Source organism: Oncorhynchus mykiss, chromosome 3, assembly GCF_057628025.1.
Source record: "Oncorhynchus mykiss isolate SJ-2025 chromosome 3, ASM5762802v1, whole genome shotgun sequence".
Lineage (NCBI taxonomy): Eukaryota > Metazoa > Chordata > Actinopteri > Salmoniformes > Salmonidae > Oncorhynchus > Oncorhynchus mykiss.
Window position 1 is genome coordinate 8,846,219 of NC_143024.1, and position 21,282 is coordinate 8,867,500.

At 43.7% G+C, this 21,282-nt stretch overlaps 1 protein-coding gene and 1 long non-coding RNA gene across 5 annotated transcripts in view; both read right to left on the minus strand.

Annotated features, from left to right (window-relative positions):
- Positions 1 to 871: 871 nt before the first annotated feature.
- Positions 872 to 1,698, minus strand: LOC149984306 (uncharacterized). The gene is made up of 2 exons (XR_016491723.1): positions 1,471 to 1,698; positions 872 to 1,348 (listed from the first exon to the last, which is right to left on the minus strand). It is a non-coding gene; the product is annotated as an uncharacterized LOC149984306 (long non-coding RNA).
- Positions 1,699 to 2,956: 1,258 nt separating this feature from the next.
- Positions 2,957 to 21,282, minus strand: part of LOC149984307 (F-actin-uncapping protein LRRC16A-like) — a 198,660-nt gene continuing 180,334 nt past the window's right edge. Inside the window, exons 30-38 of one of the 4 annotated variants that reach the window (XM_090219918.1) lie at positions 19,202 to 19,268; positions 18,041 to 18,252; positions 16,695 to 16,801; positions 15,624 to 16,113; positions 14,526 to 14,568; positions 13,720 to 13,968; positions 11,157 to 11,312; positions 3,880 to 4,028; positions 2,957 to 3,341 (exon numbers count right to left, since the gene is read on the minus strand). In XM_090219918.1, coding sequence (XP_090076044.1) covers positions 3,336 to 3,341; positions 3,880 to 4,028; positions 11,157 to 11,312; positions 13,720 to 13,968; positions 14,526 to 14,568; positions 15,624 to 16,113; positions 16,695 to 16,801; positions 18,041 to 18,252; positions 19,202 to 19,268 — 1,479 coding nt within the window. In that variant the 3' untranslated portion in view covers positions 2,957 to 3,335. Of the gene's footprint in view, positions 3,342 to 3,879; positions 4,029 to 11,156; positions 11,313 to 13,719; positions 13,969 to 14,525; positions 14,569 to 15,623; positions 16,114 to 16,694; positions 16,805 to 18,040; positions 18,253 to 19,201; positions 19,269 to 21,282 lie in introns of all 4 variants that reach the window. The other 3 variants (XM_090219910.1, XM_090219905.1, XM_090219902.1) reach the window with 3 other exon arrangements.

The window sequence follows — 21,282 nt, forward strand, 5'->3', positions numbered from 1 at the left end:
CTGTCTGAGAGATAGACTCCCTCTCTTACTTATTTAACTCTGAAGGATTCTATTTAACACTGTCGTTACATGGTTTTATTGTTTAATAGAACCAAACAGAAGACAGCCAGCTGCTCTTTATCCCCAAACAGAAAGAATAAAATACAAGCCGGAGAAATCCAAACCAACCGAGACAGTTAACCAGAGGGGTTATCCTACGAAGCATGCTAGATCTACTCAGGGTCTTTCTAAAGCTAACCAGCTTCAGCTAGCTTCACATCCCAGTTCAGGCGTCATGTGTACCTAACGCCGGTGGATATTGCTTGTACGCCTGCCGCTAACTCTAGAAGGCTTGTAAAACTGCCTGCGCGTGCATGTCGCACGTGGCTAGTCGAACGGCGAACTCTTCATCGCGACAATGCTGAAACGCCAATCCGTGGGCGACTCAGTGCAACATTTTCATTTGTGCAGAAATCAAGAGAAAATAAAAGTTATTTTGGAAACTCAGCAGGTTGTGGTGTGAAATGGGCTTTTAGAAGTGCCTTTATTTTATCACGCATCATTAACACGTTTTTTAATTTTATTATTTATCATTAATTAGTCTTTATTTTATACTCATCATTAACGCGTTTTTTATTTTTATTATTTATCATTAATTAGTCTTTATTTTTATTACTTATCATTAGTGCCGTATTTGGTGTGCTTATCAATGCACAACAACCACAGGCACCCCCCCCCCCCACCCCCACCCTCCTATCAATAAAATAGTATTATGGAGTCATACAGAAGAGCTACTGGGGGTGAAGTTTAGAATGCATTCCGTCATTACTAAATGTGAAATGTTAGATATTTTAACATTACTATTTTTAACACACACAAAAAAAATCAAAAAAAATCAGTCGTCTTCCTCAAATGAAGGGGATGATGACACAGTCTTTGCGAGAGGGAGGGAATCTGATTTGATTGATCATTTAATTCAAAGTAAGTGGAGTTAGCCTGCCCCAGAGCGGGTTAGTTCTGGAGGATTCGTTGCCATAGAAATTGATCTTTGCTAAAAAGGTGAGCTGCTTTCGCATGACCGGTTATCCCGAGTTGAACTCGTAGTTTACCGAAGTGACCTTGCTACCTGCTTCGTCGTTCACCCCTCAGGGTCCTGTTCAGTAGAGAGCGTAATAAACTAAAACAAGTGTTTCTTTATTGGACAAGTTCAGGTCATTTGACCTCCCTGTTTCAGTCAGTTTTGTTCCGTTATCTGCCTACTGAACTAGGCCCCAGGTGGACAGGTTCATGGAATGCGATGCGTTCACAGCATTCAACCCAGTCCCAGACATCGGGAACACGTGTTACCGTGACGCCACTACGTTCTGACCTGAGTAAGACAACCCTTCAGTCCAAAGCCATATGATACCGTGACGTCACTACGTTCTGACCTGAGTAAGCCAACCCTTCAGTCCAAAGCCATATGATACCGTGACGTCTCTATGTTCTGACCGAGTAAGCCAACCCTTCAGTCCAAAGCCATATGATACCGTGATGTCACTACGTTCTGACCGAGTAAGCCAACCCTTCAGTCCAAAGCCATATGATACCGTGACGTCACTACGTTCTGACCGAGTAAGCCAACCCTTCAGTCCAAAGCCATATGATACCGTGACGCCACTACGTTCTGACCTGAGTAAGCCAACCCTTCAGTCCAAAGCCATACGATTTACCGGTCGTGAAGAAAATAAACTACTGGCAGCGAGGCAGCAAACGAAGACCAATTGAAAGACCGAAAGGTGCCGAGGTCAGGACATGACCCCTAATTGTCGGGCCGTGACTGACTAGACAGTAGGGTTCGGGTCAATTCCATTTCAATTCCAGTCAAACCAGAAACTAAGCCAAATTCCAATTAAAAAAAATGTTCTGATTGAAAAGCAGTGAAGAGAAATGGAAATGGAATTTCAGTTTACTTCCTGAATTGCTGGACGGGTTTGAAAACGTCCGTCTGTCCACACGAAGCAGTCAGGTCCTGAATTAGGAGCCAATTGATGCTGCCTGCAGAAAAGCCCCGAGCTGGAGTCCCATCCATGTCCGGATTTCACTTAGCATGGATACCAATCTGAATAGTGAAACAGATATTCAGTGTGGATGCCAGGCTAGCTTTTACTGGCATGGATACCAATCTGAATAGTGAAACAGATATTCAGTGTGGATTCCAGGCTAGCTTTTACTGGCATGGATACCAATCTGAATAGTGAAACAGATATTCAGTGTGGATTCCAGGCTAGCTTTTACTGGCATGGATACCAATCTGAATACTGAAACAGATATTCAGTGTGGATTCCAGGCTAGCTTTTACTGGCATGGATACCAATCTGAATAGTGAAACAGATATTCAGTGTGGATGCCAGGCTAGCTTTTACTGGCATGGATACCAATCTGAATAGTGAAACAGATATTCAGTGTGGATGCCAGGCTAGCTTTTACTGGCATGGATACCAATCTGATAGTGAAACAGATATTCAGTGTGGATTCCAGGCTAACTTTTACTGGCATGGATACCAATCTGAATAGTGAAACAGATATTCAGTGTGGATGCCAGGCTAGCTTTTACTGGCATGGATACCAATCTGAATAGTGAAACAGATATTCAGTGTCGATTCCAGGCTAGCTTTTACTGGCATGACAGTACACCAGTTCACTTCCCAATACAAGCACAGGGGATGACCGGCACACAAAGCTATGATGACATTGTACACACATGGCCAAACCATGATGACAGAGTACACACATGGCCAAACCATGATGACATAGTACACACATGGCCAAACCATGATGACATAGTACACACATGTCCAAACCATGATGACAGAGTACACACATGGCCAAGCCATGATATATCTGAGTCGTGTAAAGGAATGTCCCTCTCCTTCCCCCTTCAGAAAATGTGTTGTTTCTGATCCACAGTGACTTAACACACAACAGTGCATCATCATAACAGTGCTTTAGCCATATTTATCTTGGAATTACTGAGATTTAGTGAAAGTGTACAACAGTCCTATCACAGTGAAACACTTCACATGGGTTACTCTGCCCGACAGTCTTTAGACATACGGTCGTCGCTTTCCGATTCCTGACATCAGATATACTGAGATGACAGGCAGGTACAATGCACCTGTCATTCATTGAGAGTTTAGTTTCTCATATAAAAATAAAGTCTTTGTCGGCCTCTTCTCCAGATCGGGGAGACTTTCTCCCCGGTCCCTTGTCTCTGTCAGGGTTGGGGGATTGGTCCTTGGGTTTGGAGCCGTTGTCCTCAGAGTTGTGGCGGTGGGGGCTCTGGCGATTGGCAGGGTCCGACACTGAGCCTGGTTTCACTGCTGAGGAGAAGAGGACAGGAGCTGGTTATGAGAATGAACAGCAGAGGGCGCCAAAAACAACCTTATCTGAAAACAAACTTTTATTTCTGTTTTAATCTTCATCTCTACCTCATCAGTGCTAAAAATGAGTCAAAATAACACTTCTAGTAACTTGTGAAAGATGAATCAATCCAACACATTTTCTAAAGAAAAGCAAGCACATTTTCCAACTGGCACCAACTGGCACCAACTGGCACCAACTGGCACCAACTGGCATCAAGACATATTCTAAAAATATGAACGTTTCCCACGTGAAGCCTAGAGAAGCCCGGATAACTCTCTGCCTCAGGTGCCAGTTGGAGAAAGATCAGTAGGCGGTATTTTAGATTCATTTTGGTAAAAGCTCCCTTCAATTATAAGCCATCACTATCAATCAAATCATGTCCAGAAGCTCCAATAATGAATCTCACTGCAGTCTGACCTGAACTACGGGACAAGATGAGAGATTATAAAATATACAAGTGAGAGAGGAGGAGGGAAAGGGAGAACTTCTTCTAACCAGTACAGGGGAGGGACTTCCTGCTCTTGTGCTCGCCCACTTCCTGTTCGGTGCTGGTAGGTGATTGGCAGGCGTGTCGGGCTCTGAGATTGGCTTGTCAGCTTCCTGATCAGAATCAAACACGCTACCGTCTTCTGTTGGAACATTCACTAGGGAGAGGGTGGAGGGAGGGAGGGAGGCTGGACTTTAGTGCTCGTTGATCAATCAGCCATTCAATTAGCCACAGGGCCAAGCCGATTGGGGCATAGTAATTCATTCTAATTTGTCTTTCAGCACATCTGGGCTGCTAAAAATAGAGGACAAGTAGGCAATGTGTGGTTCTTTATTGATGGAGTTTGTAAAGAACGAGTAGCCTATCAATAACATATCAATAACATATCAATAACAGATCAATAACAGATCGATAGATTCAATCTTGATCCATAGAACATGATTTAAATCTCCTCACTAGCACTGGGGGTGAAGAGTGGTCTGTGGTGCCCTCAGTGACTGTTCATATGACAGATCAATAACAGATCAATAACAGATCAATAACAGATCGATAGATTCAATCTTGATCCATAGAACATGATTTAAATCTCCTCACTAGCACTGGGGGTGAAGAGTGGTCTGTGGTGCCCTCAGTGACTGTTCATATGACAGATCAATAACAGATCAATAAGAGATCAATAAGAGATCAATAACAGATCGATAGATTCAATCTTGATCCATAGAACATGATTTAAATCTCCTCACTAGCACTGGGGGTGAAGAGTGGTCTGTGGTGCCTTCAGTGACTGTTCATATGAGTAATGTTGCTGTGCAACAGAGTGTGTAGCAGGGTGTGTTGTAGAGTGTGTAGTAGACTGTGTAGTAGTGTAGTAGAGTGTGTAGGAGACTGTGTAGTAGTGTAGTAGAGTGTGTAGTAGACTGTGCAGTAGAGTGTGTAGTAGAGTGTGCAGTAGAGTGTGTAGCAGAGTGTGTTGTAGAGTGCGTAGTAGAGTGTGTTGTAGAGTGCATAGTAGAGTGTGTAGTAGACTGTGTAGTAAACTGTGTAGTAGAGTGTGTTATAGACTGTGTAGTAGTGTAGTAGAGTGTGTAGTAGACTGTGCAGTAGAGTGTGTAGGAGACTGTGTAGTAGTGTAGTAGAGTGTGTAGTAGACTGTGCAGTAGAGTGTGTAGGAGACTGTGTAGTAGTGTAGTAGAGTGTGTAGTAGAGTGTGTAGTAGACTGTGTAGTAGACTGTGTAGTAGAGTGTGTTATAGACTGTGTAGTAGTGTAGTAGAGTGTGTAGTAGACTGTGCAGTAGAGTGTGTTATAGACTGTGTAGTAGTGTAGTAGAGTGTGTAGGAGACTGTGCAGTAGAGTGTGTAGGAGACTGTGTAGTAGAGGGTGTAGCAGTGTGTTGTAGAGTGTGTTGTAGAGTGCGTAGTAGAGTGTGTAGTAGAGTGTGTTGTAGAGTATGTAGTAGAGTGTATAGTGGAGTGTGTAGTAGACTGTGCAGTAGAGTGTAGTAGAGTGTGTAGTAGAGTGTATAGTGGAGTGTGTAGTAGACTGTGCAGTAGAGTGTAGTAGAGTGTGTAGTAGAGTGCGTAGTAGAGTGTGTTATAGAGTGTGTAGTAGAGTGCGTAGTAGAGTGTGTAGTAGACTGTGTAGTAGAGTGTGTAGCAGAGTGTTGTAGAGTGCTTTGTAGTGTGTAGTAGAGTGTGTAGTAGAGTGTGTAGAGAGTGCGTAGTAGAGTGTGTTATAGAGTTTGTTGTAGAGTGTGTAGTAGAGTGTGTAGTAGAGTGTGTAGTAGAGTGCGTAGTAGAGTGTGTAGTAGAGTGTGTAGTAGAGTGTGTTGTTGAGTGTGTTGTAGAGTGTGTTGTAGAGTGTTATAGAGTGTGTTATAGAGTGTGTTATAGAGTGTGTTATAGAGTGTGTTGTAGAGTGTGTTGTAGAGTGTGTTATAGAATGTGTTGTAGAGTGTTATAGAGTGTGTTATAGAGTGTGTTATAGAATGTGTTAAAAAGTGTGTAGTAGAGTGTGTTATAGAGTGTGTTATAGAGTGTGTTGTAGCCATATCATCTACCAGCTCTACTGGTAGTACTGCTACTTCCAGCAGTACTACACCTGCACCTGTCGACTACACAAGTTGTTTTGCTTCCAGTAGCACATCCAATGCTAGCATCAGTAATTCTACATTTGTTGTTAGCCCAGCTAGCATCAGTAATTCTACATTTGTTGTTAGCCCAGCCTGCATCAGTAATTCTACATTTGTTGTTAGCCCAGCTAGCATCAGTAATTCTACATTTGTTGTTAGCCCAGCTAGCATCAGTAATTCTACATTTGTTGTTAGCCCAGCTAGCATCAGTAATTCTACATTTGTTGTTAGCCCAGCCTGCATCAGTAATTCTACATTTGTTGTTAGCCCAGCTAGCATCAGTAATTCTACATTTGTTGTTAGCCCAGCTAGCATCAGTAATTCTACATTTGTTGTTAGCCCAGCTAGCATCAGTAATTCTACATTTGTTGTTAGCCCAGCTAGCATCAGTAATTCTACATTTGTTGTTAGCCCAGCTAGCATCAGTAATTCTACATTTGTTGTTAGCCCAGCTAGCATGGACACTGACAGTTGTGAATCTGATGCAGCCGAAGAGCTACTGCCCCCTTACCCGGGAAAGCACCAAGCTACTGTCCCCTTACCCGGGAAAGCACCAAGCTACTGTCCCCTTACCCGGGAAAGCACCAAGCTACTGTCCCCTTACCCGGGAAAGCACCAAACTACTGCCCCCTGACCCGGGAAAGCACCGAACAACAGAGAGGGACGTTGGACCATCGAAGAGGCGCAAATATGAGAACTACATTGATTTGGGGTTCACTTATATTGGGAATAGTGCCTTTCCTCAGCCACAGTGTGTTATATGTGCTACAGTACTATCTCACAACTCGATGAAACCTTCACTCTTGCGCAGACATTTAGAAACAAAACACGGCAATTTGAAAAATAAGCCACAGGAGTTTTTAAGAGAGAATAAAGACGACTTTCGAGTAGTAAGACATGTATAAAAGCAACAGATACCATTAATAAGAAGGGGCTAGAAGAGTCTTATATGGTGAGCTCCTGGTATATGTCTGTTACAGCTGGATGAATCAACAGACATGGCGGGCCTGGAACAGCTCCTGGTATATGTCTGTTACAGCTGGATGAGTCAACAGACGTGGCACAGCTCCTGGTATATGTCTGTTACAGCTGGATGAGTCAACAGACATGGCGGGCCTGGAACAGCTCCTGGTATATGTCTGTTACAGCTGGATGAGTCAACAGACGTGGTGGGCCTGGAACAGCTCCTGGTATATGTCTGTTACAGCTGGATGAATCAACAGACGTGGCGGGCTTGGCACAGCTCCTGGTATATGTCCGTTACGTTTATGGGGGGTCAATAAAGGAAGACATCCTCTTCTGGAAACCAGGACAACAGGAGAGGATATTTTAAAGTGCTGGACAGCTTTGTGACATCAAATGGACTTTGGTGGTCAAGATGTGTTGGTATCTGTACTGTTGTCGCAAAAACCATGACAGGGAGACATAGTGGAGTGGTAACGTGTGTTCAAGCAGTTGCTCCCGTTGCCACTTGGGTTCACTGCAGCATCCACCGAGAGGCTCTTGGGTTCACTGCAGCATCCACAGAGAGGCTCTTGGGTTCACTGCAGCATCCACCGAGAGGCTCTTGGGTTCACTGCAGCATCCACAGAGAGGCTCTTGGGTACACTGCAGCATCCACCGAGAGGCTCTTGGGTTCACTGCAGCATCCACCGAGAGGCTCTTGGGTTCACTGCAGCATCCACAGAGAGGCTCTTGGGTTCACTGCAGCATCCACCGAGAGGCTCTTGGGTTCACTGCAGCATCCACAGAGAGGCTCTTGGGTTCACTGCAGCATCCACAGAGAGGCTCTTGGGTTCACTGCAGCATCCACCGAGAGGCTCTTGGGTTCACTGCAGCATCCACAGAGAGGCTCTTGGGTTCACTGCAGCATCCACCGAGAGGCTCTTGGGTCCACTGCAGCATCCACAGAGAGGCTCTTGGGTTCACTGCAGCATCCACAGAGAGGCTCTTGGGTTCACTGCAGCATCCACCGAGAGGCTCTTGGGTTCACTGCAGCATCCACAGAGAGGCTCTTGGGTTCACTGCAGCATCCACCGAGAGGCTCTTGGGTCCACTGCAGCATCCACAGAGAGGCTCTTGGGTTCACTGCAGCATCCACAGAGAGGCTCTTGGGTTCACTGCAGCATCCACAGAGAGGCTCTTGGGTTCACTGCAGCATCCACCGAGAGGCTCTTGGGTTCACTGCAGCATCCACAGAGAGGCTCTTGGGTTCACTGCAGCATCCACAGAGAGGCTCTTGGGTTCACTGCAGCATCCACAGAGAGGCTCTTGGGTTCACTGCAGCATCCACAGAGAGGCTCTTGGGTACACTGCAGCATCCACCGAGAGGCTCTTGCTGCCAAGGGAATGCCTGACAGCTTTAAAGATGTTTTGGACACTACAGTGAAAATGGTTAACTTTGTTAAAGCAAGGCCCCTGAACTCTCTTGTGTTTTCTGCACTATATGCAATGATATGGGCAGCGACCATGTAACGCTTGTGCAACATACAGTAGTGCTCCGGTTATCAAGGGGCAAAGTATTGACACGTTTTTTTAAATTGAGAGACGAGCTTCAAGTTTTCTTTACTGACCATAATTTTCACTTGTCTGACCGCTTGCATGATGACTAGTTTCTCACATGACTGGCCTATCTGGGTGATGTTTTTTCTCGCCTGAATGATCTGAATCTAGGATTACAGGGACTCTCCTCAACTATATTCAATGTGTGGGACATAATTGAGGCTTTTCTCTGTCTGCATTAACAAGGACAACACACAGGTCTGTCCATCATTGTATGATTTTTGTGTGTAAATGAACTCAAGCTAATGGACAATGTCAAATGTGATATAGCGAAGCACCTGAGTGAGTTGGGTGCACAATTACACAGGTACTTTCCCGAAACGGACGACACAAACAACGGGATTCGTTATCCCTTTTCATGCCCTGCCTCCAGTCCACTTACCGATATCTGAAGAGAGCCTCATCGAAATTGCAACAAGCGGTTCTGTGAAAATGTTATTGAATCAGAAGCCACTGCCAGATTTCTGGATGGGGCTGCACTCAGAGTATCCTGCCTTGGCAAATCGCGCTGTTAAGACACTGATGCCCTTTGCAACCACGTACCTATGTGAGAGTGGATTCTCGGCCCTCTCTAGCATGAAAACTAAGTACAGGCACAGACTGTGTGTGGAAAATGATTTAAGACTGAGACTCTCTCCAATACAACCCAACATTGAAGAGTAATGTGCATTCTTTCAAGCACACGCTTTTCATTAACCTGTGGTGAGTTATTCTCAATTTACGATGAACAAATAAGGTTTTATATGTAAGACGGCTAAATAAAGAGCAAAATTATTTATTATTATTAGATTATTATTTGTGCCGTGGTCCTATAAGAGCTCTTTGTCACTTCCCACGAACCGGGTTGTGACAAAAACTCACCTATTCTTATGTTAAATAAATAAATGTATTGTATGGTGTGTGTGTGTGGCAGGCTTACAATGATGACAACATCATTGTCATCATTGTTGTCATGACAACATTTGAGAGTGCGCTGACCCTGGTGCTTAGAGGGGGTACAGCTGGAGGTTGAACGTTTGAAGGGGTACGGGCCTATAATAAGTATAATAATCTCTCTATGAGGAAAACCACAGAGATAAATCCTGGCCTATCTCTCTATGAGGAAAACCACAGAGATAAACTCTAGCCTATCTCTCTATGAGGAAAACCACAGAGATAAATCCTGGCCTATCTCTCTATGAGGAAAACCACAGAGATAAATCCTGGCCTATCTCTCTATGAGGAAAACCACAGAGATAAATCCTGGCCTATCTCTCTATGAGGAAAACCACAGAGATAAACTCTGGCCTATCTCTCTATGAGGAAAACCACAGAGATAAACTCTATTCTATCTCTCTATGAGGAAAACCACAGAGATAAACTCTATTCTATCTCTCTATGAGGAAAACCACAGAGATAAACTCTGGCCTATCTCTCTATGAGGAAAACCACAGAGATAAACTCTATTCTATCTCTCTATGAGGAAAACCACAGAGATAAATCCTGGCCTATCTCTCTATGAGGAAACCCACAGAGATAAACTCTAGCCTATCTCTCTATGAGAAACCCACAGAGATAAATCCTGGCCTATCTCTCTGAGGAAAACCACAGAGATAAATCCTGGCCTATCTCTCTATGAGGAAACCCACAGAGATAAACTCTAGCCTATCTCTCTATGAGGAAAACCACAGAGATAAATCCTGGCCTATCTCTCTATGAGGAAAACCACAGAGATAAATCCTGGCCTATCTCTCTATGAGGAAAACCACAGAGATAAATCCTGGCCTATCTCTCTATGAGGAAAACCACAGAGATAAATCCTGGCCTATCTCTCTGAGGAAAACCTCAGAGATAAACTCTATTCTATCTCTCTATGAGGAAAACCACAGAGATAAATCCTGGCCTATCTCTCTATGAGGAAACCCACAGAGATAAACTCTAGCCTATCTCTCTATGAGGAAAACCACAGAGATAAATCCTGGCCTATCTCTCTATGAGGAAAACCACAGAGATAAACTCTAGCCTATCTCTCTATGAGGAAACCCACAGAGATAAACTCTAGCCTATCTCTCTATGAGGAAACCCACAGAGATAAACTCTAGCCTATCTATCTATGAGGAAAACCACAGAGATACATCTTAGCCTATCTATTGATGAGGAAAACCACCGAGATAGATATCATTAATCCTGAGAGTTTATCTATGAGGAAAACCAGAGATAAATCTTAGCCTACCTATCTATGAGGAAAACAGTAATCTATGAAGGATTAATGATATCTATCTACAAGACAAAGGCTAGGTTCAAAATGACAGTTTATGAGACGATTCACTTGGAATAAGATGGAATAGCAATCTTAACAAAAATGGAGTTAAGATTGAGTTGTAACTGTGATTGTGCATTTGTTCTATGCAGTAAGGATAATATATTCTGGTGTCCGACACATCTCTCTCTCTACCGAGAACAGATACAGTTCGAGGGAAACAGAGGCCTGCGCTTTAGGGCTAAATAGCCTCTCCTTCCAGGCTTCCTCAAACGCAAAGTGATGAACGACACCTGTAAGTATGATAGTGTGTGACTAGGTCTGTTCCTACCTGGATGGGTAAAGGTAACCTACCTGCCTGAGCAGAGGGGTTTTTGTTGCTCCCCGTGCCCCCCAGTAGAGGACTGCCCTGCCCCTCCTTGTCCTTGTCCAAGGGGACCCTCTTCAGGCTGTAAGGCAGCATTGCCCCCTTGGGAGACACATTCCCTCCAGGAGAGTCACAGACCTCATCTGGCAGACAGAAAGAGAACAGGTATCAGAACTACACCCAGGTTCTATTGTCCCAAAACTAGGACAGGTGTGTGTCAAATTTACAGGTTAAGATATATCATTTATTGTTGTTTACGTAGTTGATGACGGCGACAGGATGCCAGATTAGTTGGCATCCTAGGTGAAGATCTGTGGTCTATTGAAAGGCAGAAGGTGTCCAGCCTCAGACCCCAGAATATTACTATTACACTATCACTAGATCTTTAACAGATTTAACATCCAGGAGCTAGATAGTTCTAGATCTTTAACATCCAGGGGCTAGATAGTTCTAGATCTTTAACATCCAGGGGCTAGATAGTTCTAGATCTTTAACAGATGTAACATCCAGGGGCTAGATAGTTCTAGATCTTTAACATCCAGGGGCTAGATAGTTCTAGATCTTTAACAGATTTAACATCCATGGGCTAGATAGTTATAGATCTTTAACAGATGTAACATCCATGGGCTAGATAGTTCTAGATCTTTAACAGATTTAACATCCAGGGGCTAGATAGTTCTAGATCTTTAACAGATTTAACATCCAGGGGCTAGATAGTTCTAGATCTTTAACAGATGTAACATCCAGGGGCTAGATAGTTCTAGATCTTTAACAGATTTAACATCCAGGGTCTAGATAGTTCTAGATCTTTAACATCCAGGGGCTAGATAGTTATAGATCTTTAACAGATTTAACATCCAGGGGCTAGATAGTTCTAGATCTTTAACATCCAGGGGCTAGATAGTTATAGATCTTTAACAGATTTAACATCCAGGGGCTAGATAGTTCTAGATCTTTAACAGATGTAACATCCAGGGGCTAGATAGTTCTAGATCTTTAACATCCAGGGGCTAGATAGTTATAGATCTTTAACAGATTTAACATCCAGGGGCTAGATAGTTCTAGATCTTTAACAGATGTAACATCCAGGGGCTAGATAGTTCTAGATCTTTAACAGATGTAACATCCAGGGGCTAGATAGTTCTAGATCTTTAACAGATTTAACATCCAGGGGCTAGATAGTTCTAGATCTTTAACAGATGTAACATCCAGGGGCTAGATAGTTCTAGATCTTTAACAGATTTAACATCCAGGGGCTAGATAGTTCTAGATCTTTAACAGATTTAACATCCAGGGGCTAGATAGTTCTAGATCTTTAACAGATGTAACATCCAGGGGCTAGATAGTTCTAGATCTTTAACATCCAGGGGCTAGATAGTTCTAGATCTTTAACAGATTTAACATCCAGGGGCTAGATAGTTCTAGATCTTTAACATCCAGGGGCTAGATAGTTCTAGATCTTTAACAGATTTAACATCCAGGGGCTAGATAGTTCTAGATCTTTAACATCCAGGGGCTAGATAGTTCTAGATCTTTAACAGATTTAACATCCAGGGGCTAGATAGTTCTAGATCTTTAACATCCAGGGGCTAGATAGTTCTAGATCTTTAACAGATGTAACATCCAGGGTCCTCCATACCACAGGAATGAAACTAAAATAGAGTACCAATCTGTGTTATGTAAATGCTCCATACTCTACCAACAGGGCCTAAAATGAACACACGCCACCTGCCAGATGTGAGTCTATCTCACCAGCCACTGTGGAAGGGAGGTTGGCTCCACAGTGCGTTTGGGAATAAAAAATAGTCAAGTATGATCACATTTATAGTCAAATAAATGCTGCAGTAGCTGTTTTCAAAGTATTTTGGGGCCATTTTGTTTCATAGCTGGTAAATGAATTGCACAAAGTCAAAGAACTGCAAATCCTATATAGTCTATTCCACCTCGCGCTGCAACACTGCCTGGCTGGGGGTGAAGAGCTGAGGGAAATAGTCATCTTTAGAAGTGCTGCGGACAAGGCCTAAAAGTTGGTCTAATTTAACTTGAAACTGAAGTCTACTGAAGAGAGACTTTATCCTTGTGTTTCTTGACTATTTACGTTGTTTTGTTTCACCATGTTTGTTTTTCTATGTTTGAGTTTCAACAGCTAGAGAAGAGAAGACAACGCCTCTACTAGTCAGACCCAATCTCACAGGCACTAACATGACTGACATCACGCTGCCACGGCAACCTCCCGCCCTTAAAGGGAGTAAAAAAATAATTATTCAATAAACCACATTAGTTACTTCTTACTAGCGATATATGTATGTGCTGTTTAAGAAGCATTACAATAAAGGCTCGTCTGTTTTTGTGTGTGTTTTATTAGTGTAATTTTAAATTAAATAACAACATTTTGTCTGGTAGATTATTTGTATCTACCTGCCCCAGTGGCTGGTGGACCAAATGTTATACCCTGTCTACCAATTCTCCTGGCTGTTATCCATACTAATGGAAGGATATAAGAATATCTAGTATATCTGTACATCTCAATGCTCCATATTACAGGCCTACCTATGCTCCTGCTACTGCCGGTGCGCGGCTTCTGAAGGATGGAGGGTCGGGCAGCGAGGGCTGGCTTGGGGCCCTGAAGAGGAGGCTTAGGACTGGAACTTAGGACTGAGGTAATGCGGTTCCTAGGGACCGTCTCTGGTTTGACCTCCCCACCACGAGGGCTCTTCTCTGGGGAGCCGACCACCACCACCCCCTCTGCCTTGGAGCCACCTGGAGACCTGCTCTCTGTTGGGATAGGCTGGCCCTTCACTGCTCACACACATAGTCAAATCAAAATGTTCATTTGTCACGTGCTGAATACAACAGGTGTAGTAGACCTTACAGTGAAATGCTGAATACAACAGGTGTAGTAGACCTCACAGTGAAATAGTTACTTACAAGCCCTTAACCAACAATGCAGTTTTAAGAAAAATAAGTGTTAAGAAAGAATTTATTAAAATAAAAATAAAAAATAAAAAAAAATAGATAAATAACAAATAATTAAGGAGCAACAATAAAATAACAATAGTGAGGCTATTTGGTCGGACACACAGAAAGGCAACAAGTCACACAAACGATTCACAAATGATTCACAAAACAAGTCTTCTGGTTCAGTCACTAACTTGTGCTAATAACTTAATTACCTTCAGTCACAGTCACATGCAAACACAAGCATGAGGTCATGCCCAAGCTAAGCTTCAATTTGACCGTCTAAATCAAGGCAGTCAGGGTGAATCAATACACATCTGTGGTTCAGGAAATATGGTCTCCCACGTCATGTGATTCCCACTCTGTAAACATAAACAAGCCAGTAGAGATGCACTCACCGCTGCCACTGCTGTCTGGGCTGGACGACTGGTCATACTGGTCCTGGAGGAGACAGACAGACAACCCTGGGGGTTCAGTCACAGCATCTACTATAGATAGACCTACTAATAGTGTGGACGTTACTGTCTCCTATCGACTTAGCGTCCCAGCTTGCTCTTAGAATACAATAAGTGTTGTGCTGTATTTATCTCCAGCAGCAGGTGGCGCTGTAGTGTAACAGAGTGGCTGGGCTGAGGTCCAGCCATACAGCTCAGCACCATGACCCCGCCAACAGATGTCACATGACAGGCCGCTTGGAGTTAGCCAAAAGGCTCCTAAAGGATTCTCAGACCATGAGAAACAAGATTCTCTGGTCTGATGAAACCGAGATTGAACTCTTTGGCCTGAATGCCAAGTGTCACGTCTGGAGGAAACCTGGCACCATCCCTACAGTGACGGTGGCAACATCATGCTGTGGGGATGTTTTTCAGCGGCAGGGACTGGGAGACTAGTCAGAATCGAGGGAAAGATGAACAGAGCGAAGTACAGAGAGATCCTTGAAGAAAACCTACTGAAAATAGCTGTGCAGCGACGCTCCCCATCCAACCTGACAGAGCTTGAGAGGATCTGCAGAGAAGAATGGGAGAAACTCCCCAAATGCAGGTGTGCCAAGCTTGTAGTGTCATACCCAAGAAGACTTGAGGCTGTACTCGTTGCCAAAGGTGCTTTAACAGATTAGGGCCTAATTAATTTAATTCAATGGAATGATTTCCTGATTTGAATTGTAACTCAGTAAAATAGTTTAAACTATGTTTATATTTTTGTTCAGTAAATAAACCAGTACAGACAGTTAACATAATATATTACTTTTGATTCACCAGTACAGACAGATGTAGTAACAGTAATATATTACTTTTGGTTCTCCAGTACTGGCTGATGTAGTTACAGTAATATATTACTTTTGATTCACCAGTACAGACAGATGTAGTAGCAGTAATATATTACTTTTGGGTCGCCAGTACGGGCAGATGTAGTTACAGTAATATATTACTTTTGATTCACCAGTGCTGACTGATGTAGTTACAGCAATACATTACTTTTGATTCTCCAGCACTGACCTTATGTGATCCGAAGGTCCGTCTCTCCTGCTTGGCCTTCATCTCCGCCAGGAGTCCAGTCCCCATCACCTGCACCCCGTAGCGCCTCCCCCCCTGGGGACTACCCTTACTGTCCCCCTCTGACACCTCATCCATGGAGTCTGGGGTCCGTAGCTCCTCAGACCGGTCTGAGCTGCTGCTGCACTCCAGGGGCTGGGTGAGCTGGCTGGGATGAGTGGGCTGGGTCTTGGCCTCCTTGACCTTGGTTGGTGGTTCTGGAGCTTGGCTCTTCAGGGAGGCCTTAGGGGAGGAAGGCCCCTCGGGGACAGAGGTTACTGGAGCTGGGGTTAGTGCTGGAGCTGGGGTAGACTGGTTCTTCTCTGACTTGTCTTTGTCTGAAGACTTGTCTTTGTCTGAAGACTTGGAGGTGCGAGACTTGATGAGGTTGAGGAAACCTCCTTTACTCCTCTTCTTCTCCCCGTCCTGGGAGTCGGAACTCTTTAGGGAACGTCTGAGAGGGGGAAGGAGAGAGGGGGGAGTGAGAGAGAGAGAGAGAGAGAGAGGGAGAGAGGAGTGATAGACGGAGAGAGGGGGGAGTGAGAGAGAGCGAAAGAGAGGAGTGAGAGACAGAGAGAGGGGGGAGTGAGAGACAGAGAGAGGGGGGAGTGAGAGAGAGAGGGAGAGAGGGGGGAGTGAGAGACAGAGAGAGGGGGGAGTGAGAGAGAGAGAGAGGGGGGAGTGAGAGACAGAGAGAGGGGGGAGTGAGAGACAGCGAGAGGGGGGAGTGAGAGACAGAGAGAGGGGGGAGTGAGAGACAGAGAGAGGGGGGAGTGAGAGAGAGAGAGAGGGGGGAGTGAGAGACAGAGAGAGGGGGGAGTGAGAGACAGAGAGAGGGGGGAGTGAGAGACAGAGAGAGGGGGGAGTGAGAGACAGAGAGAGGGGGGAGTGAGAGACAGAGAGAGGGGGGAGTGAGAGAGAGAGGGAGAGAGGGGGGAGTGAGAGAGAGAGGGAAAGTTAACCTTTTCAATATAAACATGGCTGAAAGAGCAAGAGGACAGGTAATAGTTCATAGTGATGAGTCGTAACGCTAACTTGGAGTCCATCTTGGTGACCTTCTTGGAGAAGAACTCGTCCACCCCCTCATCAACCCTTCCATGCAGACCGTTCTGCTCTCCGTCCTGAGACGTGGTGCTGCTGATCTGCTGTGAAGTAGGAATACAGGGTTGTTATAACATGACAATACAGGGTTGTTATAACACCATGCCAATACAGGGTTGTTATAACAACATGACAATACAGGGTTGTTATAACACCATACCACTACAGGGTTGTTATAACACCATACCAATACAGGGTTGTTATAACACCATGCCAATACAGGGTTGTTATAATAACATGACAATACAGGGTTGTTATAACACCATACCACTACAGGGTTGTTATAACACCATACCAATACAGGGTTGTTATAACAACATGACAATACAGGGTTGTTATAACACCATGCCAATACAGGGTTGTTATAACACCATGCCAATACAGGGTTGTTATAACACAATACAGGGTTGTTATAACACCATACCACTACAGGGTTGTTATAACACCATACCACTACAGGGTTGATATAACACCATGACAATACAGGGTTGTTATAACACCATACCACTACAGGGTTGATATAACACCATACCACTACAGGGTTGTTATAACACCATGACAATACAGGGATGTTATAACACCATGACACTACAGGGTTGTTATAACACCATACCACTACAGGGTTGTTATAACACCATGACAATACAGGGATGTTATAACACTATACCACTACAGGGATGTTATAACACCATGTCACTACAGGGTTGTTATAACACCATACCACTACAGGGTTGTTATAACACAATACAGGGTTGTTATAACACAATACAGGGTTGTTATAACACCATACCACTACAGGGTTGTTATAACACAATACAGGGTTGTTATAACACCATACCGCTACAGGGTTGTTATAACACAATACAGGGTTGTTATAACACCATACCACTACAGGGTTGTTATAACACCATACAGGGTTGTTATAACACCATACCGCTACAGGGTTGTTATAACACAATACAGGGTTGTTATAACACAATACAGGGTTGTTATAACACCATGCCACTACAGGGTTGTTATAACACAATACAGGGTTGTTATAACACCATACAGGGTTGTTATAACACCATGCCAGATAAACTACTTCATAAAGTAAGAGAGGACTAGTTGTGTGTTTGAGAACAAGAGTAAAACGTGGTTCTAAAATAAACACCATACTCACTTCCAAAGGTTCTTCCTCTGGGGTTGTTGTTAGAACTAAATAACTGACATCTCCCTTACGGACTGTTGCTGTCCTGCTCATTTCCCCCAGCAGTAAAACTCACAGCGGCGATACTCACCGGTATCTTACTGGACTGCATCTTCTTGTTTCTGCGAGGCCGTAGTTTGGTGAAGTGCTGCAGCTTCTTGGCCTCGTCTGAGGGCAGTTCTCCCATGGCCCCTGACGGTCTCTTCTCTAACCTCGAGAGGGTAGGAGCAGGGGAAGGTGCAGGAGGGTCCTCTGTGTGGATGGGAACATCTTCCAGGGCCTTGTCAAGGTCAAACTCCATCTCTACAAGGTCAGAGGTCACAGGTTATAGACAGGTCAGAGGATTACATACTGTACATGGTGAAAACATTATGAATAAGTAAGCACTTTGCAGTTCATATGTATCATATTTAGTTAATTCATATGTTTATTATCTTACTAGTAACACTATGTAATGAAACACATTTCACAAAACACATTTCTGCATTTATAAATGAACCTAAAACTAGAGGTATGTTATCTAAACCAGCTCTCTGTCAGAACCTAAAACTAGAGGTATGTTATCTAAACTAGCTCTCTGTCAGAACCTAAAACTAGAGGTGTGTTATCTAAACCAGCTGTCTGTCAGAACCTAAAACTAGAGGTATGTTATCTAAACCAGCTGTCTGTCAGAACCTAAAACTAGAGGTGTGTTATCTAAACCAGCTCTCTGTCAGAACCTAAAACTAGAGGTATGTTATCTAAACCAGCTGTCTGTCAGAACCTAAAACTAGAGGTGTGTTATCTAAACCAGCTGTCTGTCAGAACCTACAACTAGAGGTATGTTATCTAAACCAGCTGTCTGTCAGAACCTAAAACTAGAGGTGTGTTATCTAAACTAGCTGTCTGTCAGAACCTACAACTAGAGGTATGTTATCTAAACCAGCTGTCTGTCAGAACCTACAACTAGAGGTATGTTATCTAAACCAGCTCTCTGTCAGAACCTAAAACTAGAGGTATGTTATCTAAACCAGCTCTCTGTCAGAACCTAAAACTAGAGGTGTGTTATCTAAACCAGCTGTCTGTCAGAACCTAAAACTAGAGGTATGTTATCTAAACCAGCTCTCTGTCAGAGCCTAAAACTAGATGTATGTTATCTAGTTCATTATTTATCAGCTTCTCGTACAGGTAGTAACACAACAACAATCTGTCATGGTCCACATGTCACAACGTTGATCTGATACTAGCGCTCTGCTTGGTCGAGGAGACTCACCGAAGGCACGAGAAACTGGACGGAGCATTCTACTGTGGATGCTTTTCCTCTTGGACTTGGGAGTCATCTGGAAAGAACACAGATATTTACGCATTAGAGACGCCATAACTGCTATGATCAAAACCTTCTGATACTCAGCCAGCCCTCTTACAGTAGACTGGGATGTCACTTTCAATCCACAGACACAAAACACACTTCACTGAGTGTAATGTGTCAATGCTGCACTTGAATTCAGGACATCATTTCAATACTAGTTTGCGTAAAAGATGAAGTGATCTTTATCTTGTTTAGTTTTTTTCCCTCTCGCTTTTTCGGTTACCAAAACAAGTGTTACCAAAACAAAACCAAAAATGAGGACAGAAAACTAACTAACAGGAGATGTGTCCTGCTACATCAATATTGACAGGACAGAACACTAACTAACAGGAGATGTGTCCTGCTACATCAATATTAACAGGACAGAACACTAACTAACAGGAGATGTGTCCTGCTACATCAATATTAACAGGACAGAACACTAACTAACAGGAGATGTGTCCTGCTACATCAATATTAACAGGACAGAACACTAACTAACAGGAGATGTGTCCTGCTACATCAATATTAACAGGACAGAACACTAACTAACAGGAGATGTGTCCTGCTACATCAATATTAACAGGACAGAACACTAACTAACAGGAGATGTGTCCTGCTGCATCAATATTGACAGGACAGAACACTAACTAACAGGAGATGTGTCCTGCTACATCAATATTAACAGGACAGAACACTAACTAACAGGAGATGTGTCCTGCTACATCAATATTAACAGGACAGAACACTAACTAACAGGAGATGTGTCCTGCTACATCAATATTAACAGGACAGAACACTAACTAACAGGAGATGTGTCCTGCTACATCAATATTGACAGGACAGAACACTAACAGGAGATGTGTCCTGCTACATCAATATTAACAGGACAGGACACTAACAGGAGATGTGTCCTGCTACATCAATATTAACAGGACAGAACACTAACTAACAGGAGATGTGTCCTGCTACATCAATATTAACAGGACAGAACACTAACTAACAGGAGATGTGTCCTGCTACATCAATATTAACAGGACAGAACACTAACTAACAGGAGATGTGTCCTGCTACATCAATATTAACAGGACAGAACACTAACTAACAGGAGATGTGTCCTGCTTCATCAATATTGACAGGACAGAACACTAACTAACAGGAGATGTGTCCTGCTACATCAATATTAACAGGACAGAACACTAACTAACAGGAGATGTGTCCTGCTTCATCAATATTAACAGGACAGAACACTAACTAACAGGAGATGTGTCCTGCTACATCAATATTAACAGGACAGAACACTAACTAACAGGAGATGTGTCCTGCTACATCAATATTAACAGGACAGAACACTAACTAACAGGAGATGTGTCCTGCTACATCAATATTAACAGGACAGAACACTAACTAACAGGAGATGTGTCCTGCTTCATCAATATTAACAGGACAGAACACTAACTAACAGGAGATGTGTCCTGCTACATCAATATTAACAGGACAGAACACTAACTAACAGGAGATGTGTCCTGCTACATCAATATTAACAGGACAGAACACTAACTAACAGGAGATGTGTCCTGCTTCATCAATATTAACAGGACAGAACACTAACTAACAGGAGATGTGTCCTGCTACATCAATATTAACAGGACAGAACACTAACTAACAGGAGATGTGTCCTGCTACATCAATATTAACAGGACAGAACACTAACTAACAGGAGATGTGTCCTGCTTCATCAATATTAACAGGACAGGCCCCACTGTCCTATCTGACTGTGTCAGACCCCACTGTCCTATCTGACTGCGTCAGGCCCCACTGTCCTATCTGACTGCGTCAGGCCCCGCTGTCCTATCATACTGCGTCAGGCCCCGCTGTCCTATCATACTGCGTCAGGCCCCGCTGTCCTATCTGACTGCGTCAGGCCCCGCTGTCCTATCTGACTGCGTCAGGCCCCGCTGTCCTATCTGACTGCGTCAGGCCCCGCTGTCCTATCTGACTGCGTC